Source organism: Stigmatopora argus, chromosome 12 (assembly GCF_051989625.1).
Source record: "Stigmatopora argus isolate UIUO_Sarg chromosome 12, RoL_Sarg_1.0, whole genome shotgun sequence".
NCBI classification, from domain to species: Eukaryota; Metazoa; Chordata; class Actinopteri; order Syngnathiformes; family Syngnathidae; genus Stigmatopora; species Stigmatopora argus.
The window spans coordinates 14,650,245-14,666,323 of NC_135398.1; the positions used below are offsets into that span (position 1 = coordinate 14,650,245).

At 37.7% G+C, this 16,079-nt stretch overlaps 1 protein-coding gene across 2 annotated transcripts in view; it reads left to right on the forward strand.

Moving 5' to 3' along the window:
* The window catches only part of slc6a9 (solute carrier family 6 member 9), a 53,259-nt gene extending 37,711 nt beyond the window's left edge, over positions 1 to 15,548 (forward strand). For both annotated transcript variants that reach the window (XM_077614502.1, XM_077614500.1), the window contains exons 6-14: positions 560 to 692; positions 820 to 954; positions 2,965 to 3,068; positions 4,581 to 4,818; positions 5,035 to 5,169; positions 7,728 to 7,827; positions 9,293 to 9,393; positions 10,098 to 10,268; positions 11,666 to 15,548. In XM_077614502.1, coding sequence (XP_077470628.1) covers positions 560 to 692; positions 820 to 954; positions 2,965 to 3,068; positions 4,581 to 4,818; positions 5,035 to 5,169; positions 7,728 to 7,827; positions 9,293 to 9,393; positions 10,098 to 10,268; positions 11,666 to 11,908 — 1,360 coding nt within the window. In that variant the 3' untranslated portion in view covers positions 11,909 to 15,548. The remainder of the gene's footprint in view (positions 1 to 559; positions 693 to 819; positions 955 to 2,964; positions 3,069 to 4,580; positions 4,819 to 5,034; positions 5,170 to 7,727; positions 7,828 to 9,292; positions 9,394 to 10,097; positions 10,269 to 11,665) is intronic.
* Positions 15,549 to 16,079: the final 531 nt, after the last annotated feature.

The following is a 16,079-nucleotide window of genomic DNA, read 5'->3' on the forward strand; positions in this document are numbered from 1 at the left end:
TTTCAAGTGAATTTGTTTTGTGATTGATTTTTGAGGTTTTGAGGGGACACCTTGAATGCTATTTGGAGCCATAATAGGATCAGTTATGCAATTCTTTTTTTTTGAATTGCAAGGCCCAACATGCACATTTTAGATAAGATTGGTTTCCATGTACTTTCTCTCCAGTGAGCATTTCAAAATTTTGATCAGATGCCTTCAAATTTAGGAGCTTTTATTGAATTTTGAACATCTTATTTATTAAATGATACACAGGAAGTTTTAAATAAGGGGCCATTTCAGGACACTTTCTTTTTTAATAAAAAAAGATTTAAAAAGTTTACAGAGGTGGGCAAAAATTCCATATATATAAATATTCTGATTAATTGAACATATGTTACAAACCTGACAAAACTACATTAAAAGTTATAAACATTTAATTCAAATGTTATTTAAATGTGAGCTTTTGGTGACAAAAAATTAAAATGAAACTGTAGTTGTGAAAAAGTATAATCTGGTCAGTATCGAGCAACACAGTTCAAAGGCTTACATAAAAAGGCCCATGCGTGTTTTTTTCCCCCAGACATTATGTATTAAACATTTCTGATGACATTGGAAACTTTGGAGAAGTGCGCCTTCCCCTACTGGGATGTCTGGCTATATCCTGGGTGGTCGTCTTCCTCTGCCTCATCAGGGGTGTCAAATCCTCTGGAAAGGTCAGTTAAACATCTTTGAATAAGGGTAACTTCAAGAGAGATCGTAGTTGGATCTAATGAACACAGACTGAGCAAGTCGACGCTGTTTTTCAGAAGTCATGAAGTTCTTGTGTTCATGCATTTGCAGGTGGTTTACTTTACAGCCACATTCCCATATGTTGTACTGACCATCTTGTTCATCCGTGGGATTACGCTGGACGGTGCCATCAATGGCATAATGTATTACTTGACTCCACAATGGCAGAAGGTCCTCGATGCAAAGGTATTTTTTGACTCGGCATTTAAGTTTTTGCATAAGAAGTTTATTTGCTTTGATCATGTTGTGTTTCTGTTATGGTTATTACACAGTCGTTTGACAAACTCTTAAAGACAATCATATTTTCAATTCTGAAATAGAAATACATTTTTGGTGAAAGTCATCATTTACTTAATAGCTTAAGAACATCAATATTTAGCGGTAGTTATAGTATCTAATATTAATTAAGAAATTAAGATTTATTGGTTTCTTTTTGTTATCAAGCCTGCTCGTAATATGCTTGTACCAGCCATGAAAAATCCAAACATCTGTCAGACTGGATTTTTACACACTAGTTAAATTATAGAAAATTGTCAAACAATTTTTAAAAATAAACTTTCAAGATGCACACTGGTCAATAAGTATTGAAATTGTACAACAACAAAAATTTACATTTTGCATCAGCGTTCTTAAAAAACAATGACATAACAGACGGACAGTATCCGGAAGAGAGCGTATGACTCAATGTAAAAAAAAGTAGGTAGATAAGAATACTTGTTTTGTTGGAATACAAAATTGAGGGTCAGAGGAGCAAGTAGGTCCCGAAGAACATGGGGTTTTACCATGAAAGTTTAGACCGGAGGCTGAACCACAGCTCCTATCACTGAGAGAAATGGGGAGAAACAGGAGAGCCCTATAAGAAAGCGTCTTTATTAACATCACCTCTACTAAATGGTAAATATATTACATTCCTGAGCACTGGCTCTAAAAGCAGCTTGGCAATTGAAAAACGAATAATTTATCATCTGAGATTAAAACCAGTATTTCTTCCTGGTGTATTTTCTGCTATGCCAGCATCCCCATAAACAGAAGCAAGAAGATATATGCGCTTAGTAACCTTACCGCAATTACAAACTATAATGTACGGAGCTATAGGAAGACATTCATTCATTCATTTTCTGCACCGCTTATCTTCACAAGGGTCTTGCCATACGCAGTTTCTGGGTATGATGACAATTAGGCTTTTTGTCGAGTCAATGATGATGGCAAAGCCTATGTCCGATTATTATTATTATTATTATTGAGCCTATCACAGACATCTATGGGCACCAGGTGGGGGACGAACTGAATTGGTGCCCAACCAATCACAGGGCACAAGGAGGCTGAAACCTTTCACGTTCACACTCAATTTAGAGTTTCCATCCAGCCTGCCTACCATGCATGTTTATGGAATGTGGGAGGAAACCATAACACTCAGGGATAACCCACGCAATCCTCGGGAGAACATGCAAACTCCACACAGCAATATCTAAACCCGGGTTTGAACCGTCGATCTCAGAAATGTGAGGTCAACGCGCTAACCACCCGTTCAGCGGGCTACCCTAAGGAAAAACAGTGGAAGCAAAATTTTGACAAAGTGGCAAAAATTGATAGGGTCTATTAGAAAAAGTGTTGGTATCAAAATCTGACAGACCAGATATAGTCTAGTAATTTTGGTTCCTGTGTCTCTGTTAACTATGGCAGCTAGCTCACATGGTAACCATCCAACACCTCTATATTTTAATGCAGTATAGCCTAAAAAACAACCCAATTGTCCCTCATTATTTGTCACTTGGTCAAAGCAGTCTTCATTAAAATGTTTCGATCAAAACAAAGGAATAGTGTTCGTGTTGTTACGATTTCCTACACAACAGGTATTAAAATTTTTCCGATAATATTTATTTCTTGAGAAAAAAACAACAACTAAAACACTGGTCGCCACAGAAATGTGAAAATAAATGGAAGAGGACGTATGACATCACCCGGGAGCAACTCTGGCAATTTGGTCAACAGTACAATGGGATTAAAGCATTTTTTTTTGCCTTTTTTGGTTAATTTTACAAAGAAAAGGACTACTGGTTGTAGTAGCTCAGTAAAGTTCAATCTATCTATTTAGTAAAGTAAGCCCTAAGGTGACAGTACAATTTTGAATAAAATAAAAATGACTGTTTTCCAAAACCTTTTTATTCCGTCATCTATTCGTTGTGTTTTTTCTAGGTGTGGGGCGATGCCGCTTCACAGATTTTCTACTCCCTGGGATGTGCCTGGGGCGGTCTTATCACAATGGCTTCCTACAACAAGTTTCACAACAATTGTTTCAGGTATTTTGAACTAACCAGAAATTTCACTTACACAACACAAGGTCTTTTGCTTTAATATCTACACAGATCCAATTTTAAAAACTACATATTTATACCAGTAGTTGTTATAAGAAATGTTAATCCTGCATTCTGGGTATAACAGAATTTTCTCTTTGTATTTTGTATTAATTTTGAATCACACCATGTCGAAGTAAATTGCCCTACTCGGCTACATGTTGGAGGAAGAGAGTTCTTTCTTCCTACTCGGATTCGATTAATTTCAGGTAGTGAGAATATTGGTTATCTGAATGCAGTCTGAACAGTCACTTTGAATGTGGGAGGAAACCGGGGTACCCGGAGGAAACCCACACAGGCCCGGGGAGAACATGCAAACTCCCCACAATGGACATGACCGGGATTTTAAACCCAGAACCACAGAGCTGTGGGGCTGACACGCTAACCACTCGCGCCTATATGTAGACATATGTATAGTGTATCTATAGAGCATTTTACAGCTAGTGGAGCCTTATATTAGTTTGTCTAATCATTTACTCATTAGAATTAATAACCGATAAAACACGACTTCTTGAGTCTAGAAATTTACTTGGAAAATGAATAAATTTTAGATCATAAAAAAAATATTTCACTTGTGTTTGGAGCAATGGAACCAAATTTGAGATTGGGTAAAACAATAAAGAATTGACTTAGCCTGGGATTTTTCTACTTCTATAACTCCACCTAAAGCAAAAGTAGTCAGAAATGAATGGAGGTAGGGAAATAAAAGGCCCAATTTACTAACACTATGTGGGTATCTGGGGAAAAGCTGAGAGGGTTCAAAGTGGGAACAAACTTGAATCTATCTGTGCACAAAGCTGTATGTACTCTATCCTAATTTGCTTCTGGGGTATCATTCTGATGAATTTCCCTACTGCTGCAACATCAATCGGACTAGCAAATGAGAAGCAGTGCAACAATCTGCGGTTAACCTTACTGTTTACAAAGAAGTAAAGTAGTCTCACAGTAGGTCTATTATTCCTAACGGTGGGTACAAGAAGTCTATAGGCACCCCTGTTAAATAAATGCCCGAAAGTAAAGTGGTGTGTTGTTCACTAGTTTGCCAAATTTGGATTATCTAAAAAAATGATATGTATATAGTGTGTAAGTGTGTCTGCTGTCTGTGCCCAACCATACTCCACTATGCACATTTAAATTCGCCAATGCAGTAAAAATACTCAATGTCAACAGATTTATGGGTGTGCATATTTAAGCAACCAGAGTATATTAGGTTCAGTTTTTGTTTTGTTTTTGCCCTGTAATAAAGTCTTAGTTTTTCTATTGAGTTGCAGAAATTAAATGTCCCAATAAAAGTCGAGGTTATTTGAAATTGTCATCATTACAAAAAAACTTTTTATATCTGTGAACATTTTAGGGAAGGCTATATCATGTGCTATGTTTCAAGTAAGTGCTTTATATGCAATGAATTGTGTTTTATCAGACATGTAATTACCGTCCAATTTATGTTTTAATGCACAGAGACAGTATCATCATCAGCATAACCAACTGCGCAACAAGTGTCTATGCTGGCTTTGTAATTTTCTCCATCTTGGGCTTCATGGCACACCACCTCAACGTGCCCGTATCAGAGGTTGCAGACCATGGCCCAGGACTGGCATTCGTGGCATACCCAGAAGCCCTCACTCTCCTTCCCATTTCTCCACTGTGGTCACTGCTCTTCTTCTTCATGTTAATCCTTTTAGGATTGGGAACTCAGGTAAGGCTTGAAAAACATTTTACCTATTGCCCTTTTTTTCTCTGGAGGCCACATAATATGTGAGTCACTTTTTATGTTGGGAATGTACAAAGGCAGTCTACAAAGTAATGACTACAGTGTTATTTCTTTTGTCAGAAAGAGACTTTTAAAATGATAGACACTGAACAAGAGACATATAAATGACATTTTCTCAATTTCATTAATTTGTTGATTTAGTTCTGTTTGTTGGAGACGCTGGTGACAGCCATTGTTGATGAGATAGGCACTGACTGGATCATGAAGAACAAATCTGTAGTTACACTGTGTGTGGCTATTGTAGGATTCCTCCTCGGAGTTCCACTAACAACTCAGGTAAAGATAAGATATTTACTACATTATACTAAATAAATGTAAAATTGTTATGTTTTGCTTGAATATCATTCAATTAGTATATGTTTTTGGCGAAATAATCAAGATCTCAAAAGGAGTCAAAAATAGTATCCATTTCTTGAGTGTTGATGAAGTAAAGCCCTTAATACTCTTCAGTCAACGTTATATTTGACTGTTTATTTTAATGGATCTTACATTATCTTTCTGCTTGCCCTTGACACTTTTGGAACAGAACCATTCTCTTCACACCCCCTGCTCTCTGTATGTGTCAGTCGCGTGCGGTCGATTGGTCGCCGGTCTTTTGGTCGCCGTCATTTGGTCGCCGTCTTTTGGTCGCCGTCTTTTGTTCGCCGTCTTTTGGTCGCCGTCTTTTGGTCAGCGGTCTTTTGGTCGCCCCGACCGCGACAACGGGCGACCAAAATACCGGCGACCAAAAGACCGACGACCAAAAGACCGGCGACAAAACAAGGTAAAACAACACGGTCTACGCATCAATAAAAGCCAACAATGCCGTGAGCAGTTTCACTGGGCCGACGTGTGAGTGTATAAGAGTTTGTATGTACATGAGTTGTCCCCTTAGGAAGGTACGTCCGTCAGGGTCTTAGCAAGTTCTCCGAAAAAAACAATAAAAGTCCGGGAAATTTGGAGCTTTTCTTTAGCCTAATAATTAATAGGGCATTAAGTATGACTAAATAGTAATTCGCAGTTTGTATTTAGGGAATTTGAGCAACGATTTAAATGGTAATTATCACTTACCTTCCGGGCGACCAAAAGACCGGCGACCAAAAGATTGGCGACCAAAAGACCGGCGACCAATCGACCGTGTACCTGTGTCAGTCCTCTGTCTCGTGAGCGGCAATCCGCTTCTTTCTGAACTCGAGATTACGGAATTAGTAGGTGACCTTAAAGCATTTTTGACCAACTTTTTTCAACAAAGACAGTAGGGAAAGGAGAGCCTGCTTTTCTGCCAGTACTCATCCAGCTGGGTACACGATGGATTCCTTGGGTGCCTGGAAGAAAGTGTGCCAGGCGCATATTTACATCAAGCATGTGGAAGATGCCAATCTGATTGAACTGATAGTGGTGAGATTCACGGTAAGTGGAGTTGGTGGAACCCAGACCCAACGTTGTTTTCAACGGACATTGGCGGCGTGCTCTGAATGGGATCAGCTGCCTAAATTGCTTGAGGGGTCTGCTAGTGCTGCTGAGGTGCAGATAGGAGAGCTTACCAAAGCTGGATATGGTGTGTGACCAGGCTGCTCGGATGAACTGCAAGATGAAAGTGGCACTTGACCTGAGAGGGATGCCAACTAGCCATGGAGAAGGAACCTGTCATCAGAGAGGCCAACAAAGACACGCAATTCAATGAAATTGAGCATTGTGGAACCCGAATAGAGTAACATTCATATTGCAACAGAACAACCAATCTAGTCTTAGAAATGTTTAACTCCTGGAAAGGAGTTAAAGCTAATCTGCGGCTCAGCGCCCCTCTACCCTTCCCCACCACAGTGGACTGAAAAACCCTGTGATTCATGACTGAATGTTCAATCTCCCCACCCTAATCACCAATGGGGGGATATGTGGATGTGGCGCATGCCATGTGAATCGCTGCGCCTACCCACATTGTTGTGACGTACCCTGGTCCAACCCTGTTCGTACTTTATATGGTGTCAACATTTTCATTTTGGTGTCTAGTGTATCTGTGCATTTGATGTCTCTTTTTTTTTACGAATCTCTCATTCTCAACCCGAAAGGTCAAGGGTACCCACCATCCTGTGACCGGACATTTTGTCGAAAGACGTTTGGTCCCCGGACGTTTGGTCAACCGGACGTTTGGTCGACCGGACGTTTGGTAGAACGGACGTTTGGTAGAACAGACGTTTGGTAGAACGGATGTTTGGTCGCCGGGTTCGCTCGCTGTCAAATTATGACAGAGAGTTTACTGTTGATATTTTGATATTAGGTATTTAGATATTAAACTCTCTCTCTCTCATGATTAAAATTTTGAGAGCTAGTTTCAACAGTAACAACCCGGCGACCAAACGTCCGTTCTACGAAACGTCCGTTCTACCAAACGTCCGTTCTACCAAATGTCTGGTCGACCAAACGTCCGGTCGACCAAACGTCCGGGGACCAAAGGTCCGGGGACCAAACGTCTTTCGACGAAACATCCGAGTACCCCACCATCCTACCTTCCCCATTTTTTTTCCATTTCACACTGTCCGAAGCGCTCTACGTAGCAAGCCGGCAGGAAGCTCAGCCTGTATTTCCATAATGTAGTATGTGATGTTTTAACTGTCTCAGTCGGGCTGTTCCTGGAACACGTTTTGCTACACTTGTTGTAATGACTTACAGAATTCATTCCATTATCATTGTGTTGTTGACCAAAGTTAATGTGATATATTTATTCATGAACAATTGGAGAATGTTCTGTCAGATAAGGAGAGCATATGAGAAGTATATCGTGATTATCCACTGCCATGTACATATTTTACTGTTGAGGAGAGCTGTTATGACACATTTTCTGTTCATGTCTACAGGCAGGAATCTACTGGTTGCTACTGATGGATAACTATGCTGCAAGTTTTTCCCTGGTCATTATCTCCTGCATCATGTGTGTCTGTGTCATGTATGTTTATGGTAAGGCTCGGAATCAACACACATTACAAGTGTTCTTAAAACTTATGGGATGATAGTGAAGAAGAAAAATGTCTTCTCCTGAAGTAGAAAGACTATGTGTAGTAAATATAGGTGCTCGTTGAATGCCAATACAAACAAAAACAAAATGAAATGAAAGGTTGCCATGACAAAAGTTCAGTGAATAATTATAACAAAAAAGATGGACGATGCTACGCAAGATGCCGGTAAATAGAGGGAAATATAACAAATCAAGGGCCAAAAACATTGAGCTAAGAAACTCAGACGTCGGCCTCCTTGTACCATAAAGTGAAAAAATTGGACACATAATAGGCACGTTCTAATTAAAACACACACACAAATTTAAACACTGAGATCATGTATAAAATGTTGGGTTTGATGGCCTGGTTTCTTTGAACATTGACAGTTTTTACATTGCTATCGAGAAGTCATTTTTGTGAACAGTCAACAATAAAAGTTAAACTTGAGTGATTTCTATAGCTTGGACATGGCTGAGCCACAACCTATAGTCCTTATCTTTGTAAAATAAACCAAAGAAGTGCAAAAAACAAGCATTTCGCTATTTGCAAGAAAGACAGAGTTGCCACGGACGGATGGTCTCTTCGTGCAATGCATTCTCTCCGTTTAGTTTCATTACTTTGGTAAATGTAATGTTTGGTACAATCTCATGTTTTGGGGGACTTAATTCCTCCTCTGACTCTTTCAATTTTGTATTCCAACTCGTCGCACAATAACATAACATAACACAAAATACTAGTTTAAATACTTATTTTCCATTGAGTCATACACGCTCTCCCGGATCCTGCGCAACACCGATGTCATCAGTTTCTAACAATGTTGAGCCAAACCAATACACATCAATTATTTTGATCGTACTATTTCAATAGTTATCTATCTAGGTGAGTTCTATAATTTATTTTTTAAGACTGTTTGGCAAGATTATATCATTTAACTATTGTGTAAACATGTGATAATGTGACATCATATATGCTTGTGTTTGGTAGTAGAGCAAATCGTGGGAAAATGTCTTGTTTTTGCAGAGTAGCCTAGTACATGTTGACAAGGACTTATACCTGCTCTGATGTGGCTTAAATTCTGATTGACTCTTGGTAAATTATCACTTGTTACGTATGTCTTCAAGGCCACTAGCTTGTTAACAGTTTTTCTTATTCCCAAACGGGTCCAATGAGGTTTGTGCTGTCATAGAAATCAAGATGCATTGCATTTTCAGTGTGCAACTACACATTCAAAGAAATATAAATAACATGGACTGTGTTTGCTTTGTGATCTGCCAAACTAACCTTTTGGAAATGGATCAAACCTAGATTTATGCTACTCATTATAACACACAGCACATTCATTATTTTGTTGCTACCATTTACGTTGTCACCTTAATTGTTTTTTTGCATGTATTTTATTTGAATTTTAAATCACTCCTTTCCTTCAGGTCACACTAACTACTTTAAAGATGTTGAGATGATGTTGGGGTTTCCTCCGCCTCTCTTCTTCAAAGTCTGCTGGAGGTTCATCTCCCCTGTCATTATCTCTGTAAGTAAACACTCACAACAAAACACCATCTACATACTGCCAAAGCATTTGAGGAATATGACCTATATTTTGAGCTAATCTGGTGGGCTTTGTTTCCAATTGCGACTTCAGCGCAAATCTTTCTGACGGGAAAGTCTGCAGCTGCTATCAGCAGAATTTCCCGAAAACGCATACAATGCTCGTCCACTAAGCTGTTGGACCGACCAATACATGTATTGTTGTGGATTACTGGTTAGATTCTAGGCCTATCCCTAACTCCAGAAGTCCCTGTGAACTACTGTCCAGGGCTGCCACTGATTCTGAAAATTTGTTCCCAACTACAAATATCTCTTAAACAATATCATTTGTTTTTTTCGCACTTTTACTGATTCATCTTTAATGTATCAATTAATCCACAATCTGTATTTCTTATCCTAATGAGACTCACAGGTGGGCTGTAGCCCATCCCAGCTAGGATAGATAGTTATGTAGTACAGCCTGATTTGCTTGCCAATCAGTTGTGCTTACCAACGTGTACCACACATATATATATATATATATATATATATATATATATATATATATATATATATATATATATATATATATATATATATATATATATATATATATATATATATATATATATATGTATATATTTATTTATTTTTGTTATATGCACCGCTCACTGATTTAATTCACTTGCTTCTCTTTTGTCCTCAAAGTTCATCCTGGTCTTCACAGTTATCCAGTACAAGCCTATCACCTATAATGACTATGTGTATCCTGGTTGGTCTTTGGCCATTGGCTTCTCAATGGCGATGTCGTCAGTGATTTGCATTCCCATCTATGCCCTCTACAAGATCTCCAGGTCCCCTGGGGCCACCTTCAGAGAGGTAACACAGTTTAAATTGTTATAAAACCTATTTTATCTCGCAATTGTTATGTAAATAGAATAAATGATTGAAGATTTTTTGTAAACTGAACTTTACCTGCTCTGATATTTAATGACTGATCAAAACACACCTTATTTCATTGGATATTATTTTGAATAAATAAACACCCATTTGTAGGGCGGCCCGGCGGCACAAGTGGTTAGCACGTCGGCCTCACATCTCTGGGGCCCTGGGTTCAAATCCAGGTCATGTCCATCTGTGTGGAGTTTGCATGTTCTCCCCGGGCCTGCGTGGGCTTTCTCCGGGTACTCCGGTTTCCTCCCACATTCCAAAGACATCCATGGTAGGCTGATTGGACACTCTAAATTGCCCCTAGGTATGAGTGTGTGTGAATGGTTGTCCGTCTCCTTGTCCCCTGCGATCGGCTGGTCACCGATTCAGGGTCAGCTAGGATAGGCTCCAGCACCCCCCGCGACCCTTGTGAGGATAAGCGGTTCAGAAAATTAATGAATAGGTTCCTTTTGAGATGGTAAGCCCCAAATGGTGTTGACGTGTCTGCCGGAGCTCTCCTGAACTTTCTTGTTCAAAAAGTTTTAAAGTGGCAATTTTTGGCTAGCTATACTTTTTTATTTTGTCTATTTGGTTATATATTGATCCTGTGTACCAACCAGAGACAAATGGCTTGCAAGTCTCTTATGATTACAACTTTCAAAGCTTCCTAGTGTGCACAAAGGATATCTAAAAATTACATCTCTATAGTTATACTATGATCTTGATAAACGTCTATAATATTTTCACTATGATATAACGTACTTGATGTTCATAAATATTTCACGTCACCAACTGATTTTAAATACAAACATGTTAGTTTAAGTACTACACGTTTTGTTAATGATGAAAACCCATAGTGACACAGATACAATATCAAAATAAGAAATGTACTGAACATTTACCAGTTAAAATCAGACATTGGTTTGAATCTTTTATAAACATATTTGCAAAAAATGGGGGGGGCTTTACACAAAAGATGGTGCCTTGAACTGAGAGACACAGCCTTAATTTCTTATCTCCATTTTTTGTTGATATGACTCATATTTATTTAATTCAAATAAACTCTTTAGCTGCTATTGATGGAGATCCAAACTATTTAAACTGAGAAAGTTGGCAGAGATTGGTTGTGAGGGTTGTAATCAGCAGAATGACAAGAGACTATATTTGAACACTTCCTGAATGATCCTCTAAATCAGGGGTGTCCATACCTGTCAACCTCTGCCGATAACTGCCCTTATAAATGATTATGATTCCCCTTACAAACCCCCAAAAAACCTTACAAACACCGTACGGTGTTTAAGGTTTTTTGCCACTTTGCACTAAATCTTCCTCCCTTTTTTGCTCAGCGGTTGAAGCATGCCTGTCGGGCACATCCCAAGTGGGGCCCAGCCTTGAGAGAGCACCGCACTGGCCGTTACGCCACCACAGCATCCGAAGAGACTGTAGAGTCTCGTCCATTCAAGGAAAAGGTTGAGCTGAAAGAAGAGCTAAGGGAGGAGGAGAATGAGAGGAAGGGTGACTTATGCCTCACCATCCAGGGAAGCAATGGCTCCACCAACACTCACAACAACCCAAATCAAAGTGCATAGATGCCATCCCCTCTCTGTCATCCACGACTGATGCCATCTCCCCTTTATCCCCTTTCCTTCCTTCTCCACTATCCACACCACACTTTCCCACAGTCATTTGTGGGGAACATCCCTTTTTGCTGGAGACCTTTACATATTGTAAAGGCTTATTTTATCCATCCCAACCTCCTATAGCTACCTGTGTGTTACCTTTAAGGGAAAAAAAAACAAGGCACAAAGAAAGAATAAATTGGGTCACTGTCCAAAAGAAGTTTGTATGTTTATGTATGTGTGTTTTTAATGTGTTGCACATAATTTAAATAATTCTGTTCCTTTTCCGTAAAGGTGTTTGTAAAACATGTACCTGTGTATGCCGTGTTCATATGCAGTTGAAGCTAAGGCAGATTGTAAGGCTGGTTGTGTTGGGCTTGTAGCAGCACATAGACATGTACTGGCCATCTTCTTATGGACCTGCTGATTCAAATTTACTGTATAAGGCTGGAGAAGATATAAATACGCACTAATTTACACAGGGGCATTCATTATACACATTTTACAAGCAGTGACCTCACGCAGAGTGACTACTTTATTGATTTTCTATTTCTTACTCATTTGAATTACCATGAGATATTGAAAACAAACTGAAGCCTTCAGTTTAGTGATTGACTGAAAGGTTTTTTTCGTTTCTTTAAAAACTCTAACCAGTATCCTACTTTTTAAAAAAAGAAACACATGAAAACATCAATCAGTATCCTACTTTCATACAAACAGGCAGATACTATTATAGCACACAGTACATCAACATTGAAACAAAAAAAGATATAACATGGTTTGCTAAAATTTGGAATAATTGTGGTTTGCCTTGTGGGACCTTGAATTAAGTAACTAATTGAAATATAGTATACAGTCCCCTCAGTCTACGGACCACGACTCATTGGATTTTTCCATGTACAGTATTAGAAGTAATCAGAAGTAGGATCTCTTCTTTTGTCTTCCAACAAACCTTTTTGTGTGAAATGCAATGTTGAGATGTGGATGGGTAAGAATCCTGAGCCAAGGAGATTGCCAGTGAAGGCATCATTGGGTTGTATATCTTGTCACATGTTGCATAGTTGTAGCCGTGCCCCCCATTTGGTGTGTTCTGTGTTCAAGCAAGTCTGCACAACTTTATCATGTTCTGAAGCTGTGATGTGATCTTTCAAGCAAAAAAATGCCAGCTTGTTTCCAGAACAGCCAGCACAGAATTGATCTTTTTATAATACATGTTAAATGTAGTTAAATAGTTTTGTACTAGAAGTATCATTTAATTATCTCACCTTTGATATAGTGTAGTCATTTATTATAACGGCAAGTGTTTATTTTGCACTTTTTTTAATCAGAATGGTATCTATTCTTACTTGTTCATTCAGATTTATTTTGGGACATTGTGAGATAATTTTTTTTTAAAAGAGTAAATGCATGGTTTGTCCTGTCACAATTTAAAAGAAAAAAAAGACAAAATCATAAGTACACTAAGTGTGTGTTTGTTTTGTATTTTTATCTGTTTTGTGGACACCTAATTTCCAGTGACACCAGTTTAAGTACTTTCATTTGTGCATATGACAATAAATTAGCCTATTCCATATTCACAGACATAATGGTCGAGTGAGCGGGTGCAAATTCATATACAACACTGGTTGAACACTCAAAATTGCCCCTAGGTATGAGTGAGGATGAATGGGAGTTCCCCGCCTGGTGCCCATAGTAAGCTGGGATTGGCTCCAGCACTCCCCACAACCTTTATGATGATAAGCAGCACCGAAAATGAAAGAATGAACCAACAGTAGAAATTTGAGTCACCAGTCAATACTTATAAATCAGCGGTGAAAATGAATGCCTCAAGATTTTAACACATGTTTTATCCCCATTGGGCAATTTTTCATTGGCAAATGAATGATTTTCTTCCTGGATCTGTCTCTGTACAGTAGTCCTTTGTGCTTGCAAGATTAATTCAACAGTGCAGTTGTTCAGTTTAACCACAAGATGGCCTATGTTGACACTCATGGCAATGAAAGCACAATTACTGAGATCTAACAAGCACACTTCTATTTCTTGCCTAGTTTTGTAAACAGGTATAAAAAAATAAAAATTTAAAAAAGCCACACTGTTCCTACTATTATTAATAGTGATGTTTAAATACTTCCAATTGATTATTCTAAATCAAGTGCTCTTTGGGACATATTTTGTTGGAACTGTCAAGTCTGTCATCGGTCAAATTTTGTAGGCTTTTTTAAAACATGTTCCCTTGTCCTATTTGTGCTAAATACACTTCTCCGCTAGCTCACACTCTTCTTACCTTTGTACAGCAATGTAAAAATGAAACGTGCCTGTTTATCTTTTCTTTAGTTATAATGAGCAAGTTAATTTCTTTTTTATTTGTGAATTATAGTTGTTTAATGTAGATGTCATGTGTCATGTGTACTGCATGTAGTGGATTAGCTTTTACTGCTGATTCTACATGTAGAGACAATTTAGTAGTAGTGTTAATATAAATGTACCTCTAATCTAAGGTTATGGTAATCAAGCCCATCTTTAAAATCTATTTTGAACTGAGAAGATAAGCAAACATATTTTATCTTTAGATTTGGATTATTTTTCATCTGTGTTTAATGACACTACTTTTTATTATTTCTGTTTATTTCCAGAAAACATGATTATAGCAAGCTGATATTATACGAGTATTGTCAAACAAAAAGCTTTGGATTGAAACTTGAACTACAGAAAAAATGGTCAGTGTGAGCTCTGCTATAGACAGTGGTTGCCGCATCATAACTTTTGTTGGTTTTATATATGTGTGTATGAATATATATATATATATATATATATATATATATATATATATATATATATATATATATATATATATACATACATACATACATACATACATACATACATACATACATACATACATATATATGTTCTACTTGTGGTAATATCTTAACATTGACAGTGGCCACTGACTACCACAGCAATTGCAAACCTTCAACCTGTTAAAAACTGAGCAAACCAAACACCAAATAATAATAATCATATTAACATAATGTATAACAGTAATAATTGATTCATGAAGAAAGATTCCACAGCTTTCAGGACCCATTTTTATTTTTCAGTATGTGCTATTTTCTGCATGAGGTAAATATATATACTGTAGTTCAGCGTATTATCCTTTAATGTGATGTAATGTAAAGTTTAAAAAAAAAGCACACTGAGATGTGGAAAGTTGATAATATTGTACAAAATTTGATGCCCTTTTCCTGATATTGTCATTTGAATTTACCACTAATGCAATGTTTATCTCCTGAAAACTTATTTTAAATGTTATTTTTTACAAGCAAATGAAAGAATTGTGTTTTGCTTATGATAGCAAAAAATACTGAAAGTGTGTTTTGGGAACTGATGTTTTGTTACAATGAGTAAAAAAGCACAATGGATCATTCAAGAGGAAATACACAGGAACACAGTTCTTCTGACACCTTCTATCATATCTATCTAACTACGTCTGTTCTTCTTGTTCGACAACCTTTAGGGCCAAATTACAATGAAATGTCTTAGTCCTGTCAGCTGTATATTGTAAAACTGTTAAATTACATTGATGAATAAAAATCTATTTTAAAGATCAGCATTTGTGTGTTTTTCTTGAATATATCATGTGATCCACATCAATTACATAGATAACATTCAATAAACAAATACTATCAATATGGCCACATCATATTACATATGACACTCAAATTGGACTGGATGTTGATTGCTGTCAAGGCTATGATGACTCAATACCAACTTTCCAAGTTGAAATGGATTTGATGTCGATAACTGTCAATAGAAGTGAGTTAACAGCTATAAGCAACAAAATAATCCATAGGTATAACGATATTCCAAAATATATGTAAGTATATTTACACTTTTGAAAAAAAATCTCCACAGCTTTCTATATCTGTTTCAACATGTCTGGATTTGACCCCTCAGCTATAATGTTAAAGGTGAGTAGTGCAATGTAGGCTGAATTTAAGTTTCTTCTTTGGGCCATATTCAAACATATTTTAATCATCGCCAAACCTGGGTAGCGGTTGTCGTTTGAACACCCCTGATAGGGTGTATAGGGGTGATGTTCGCTGTGAGCCACTGGTGACGTGCGTCATCACTCCCCCAC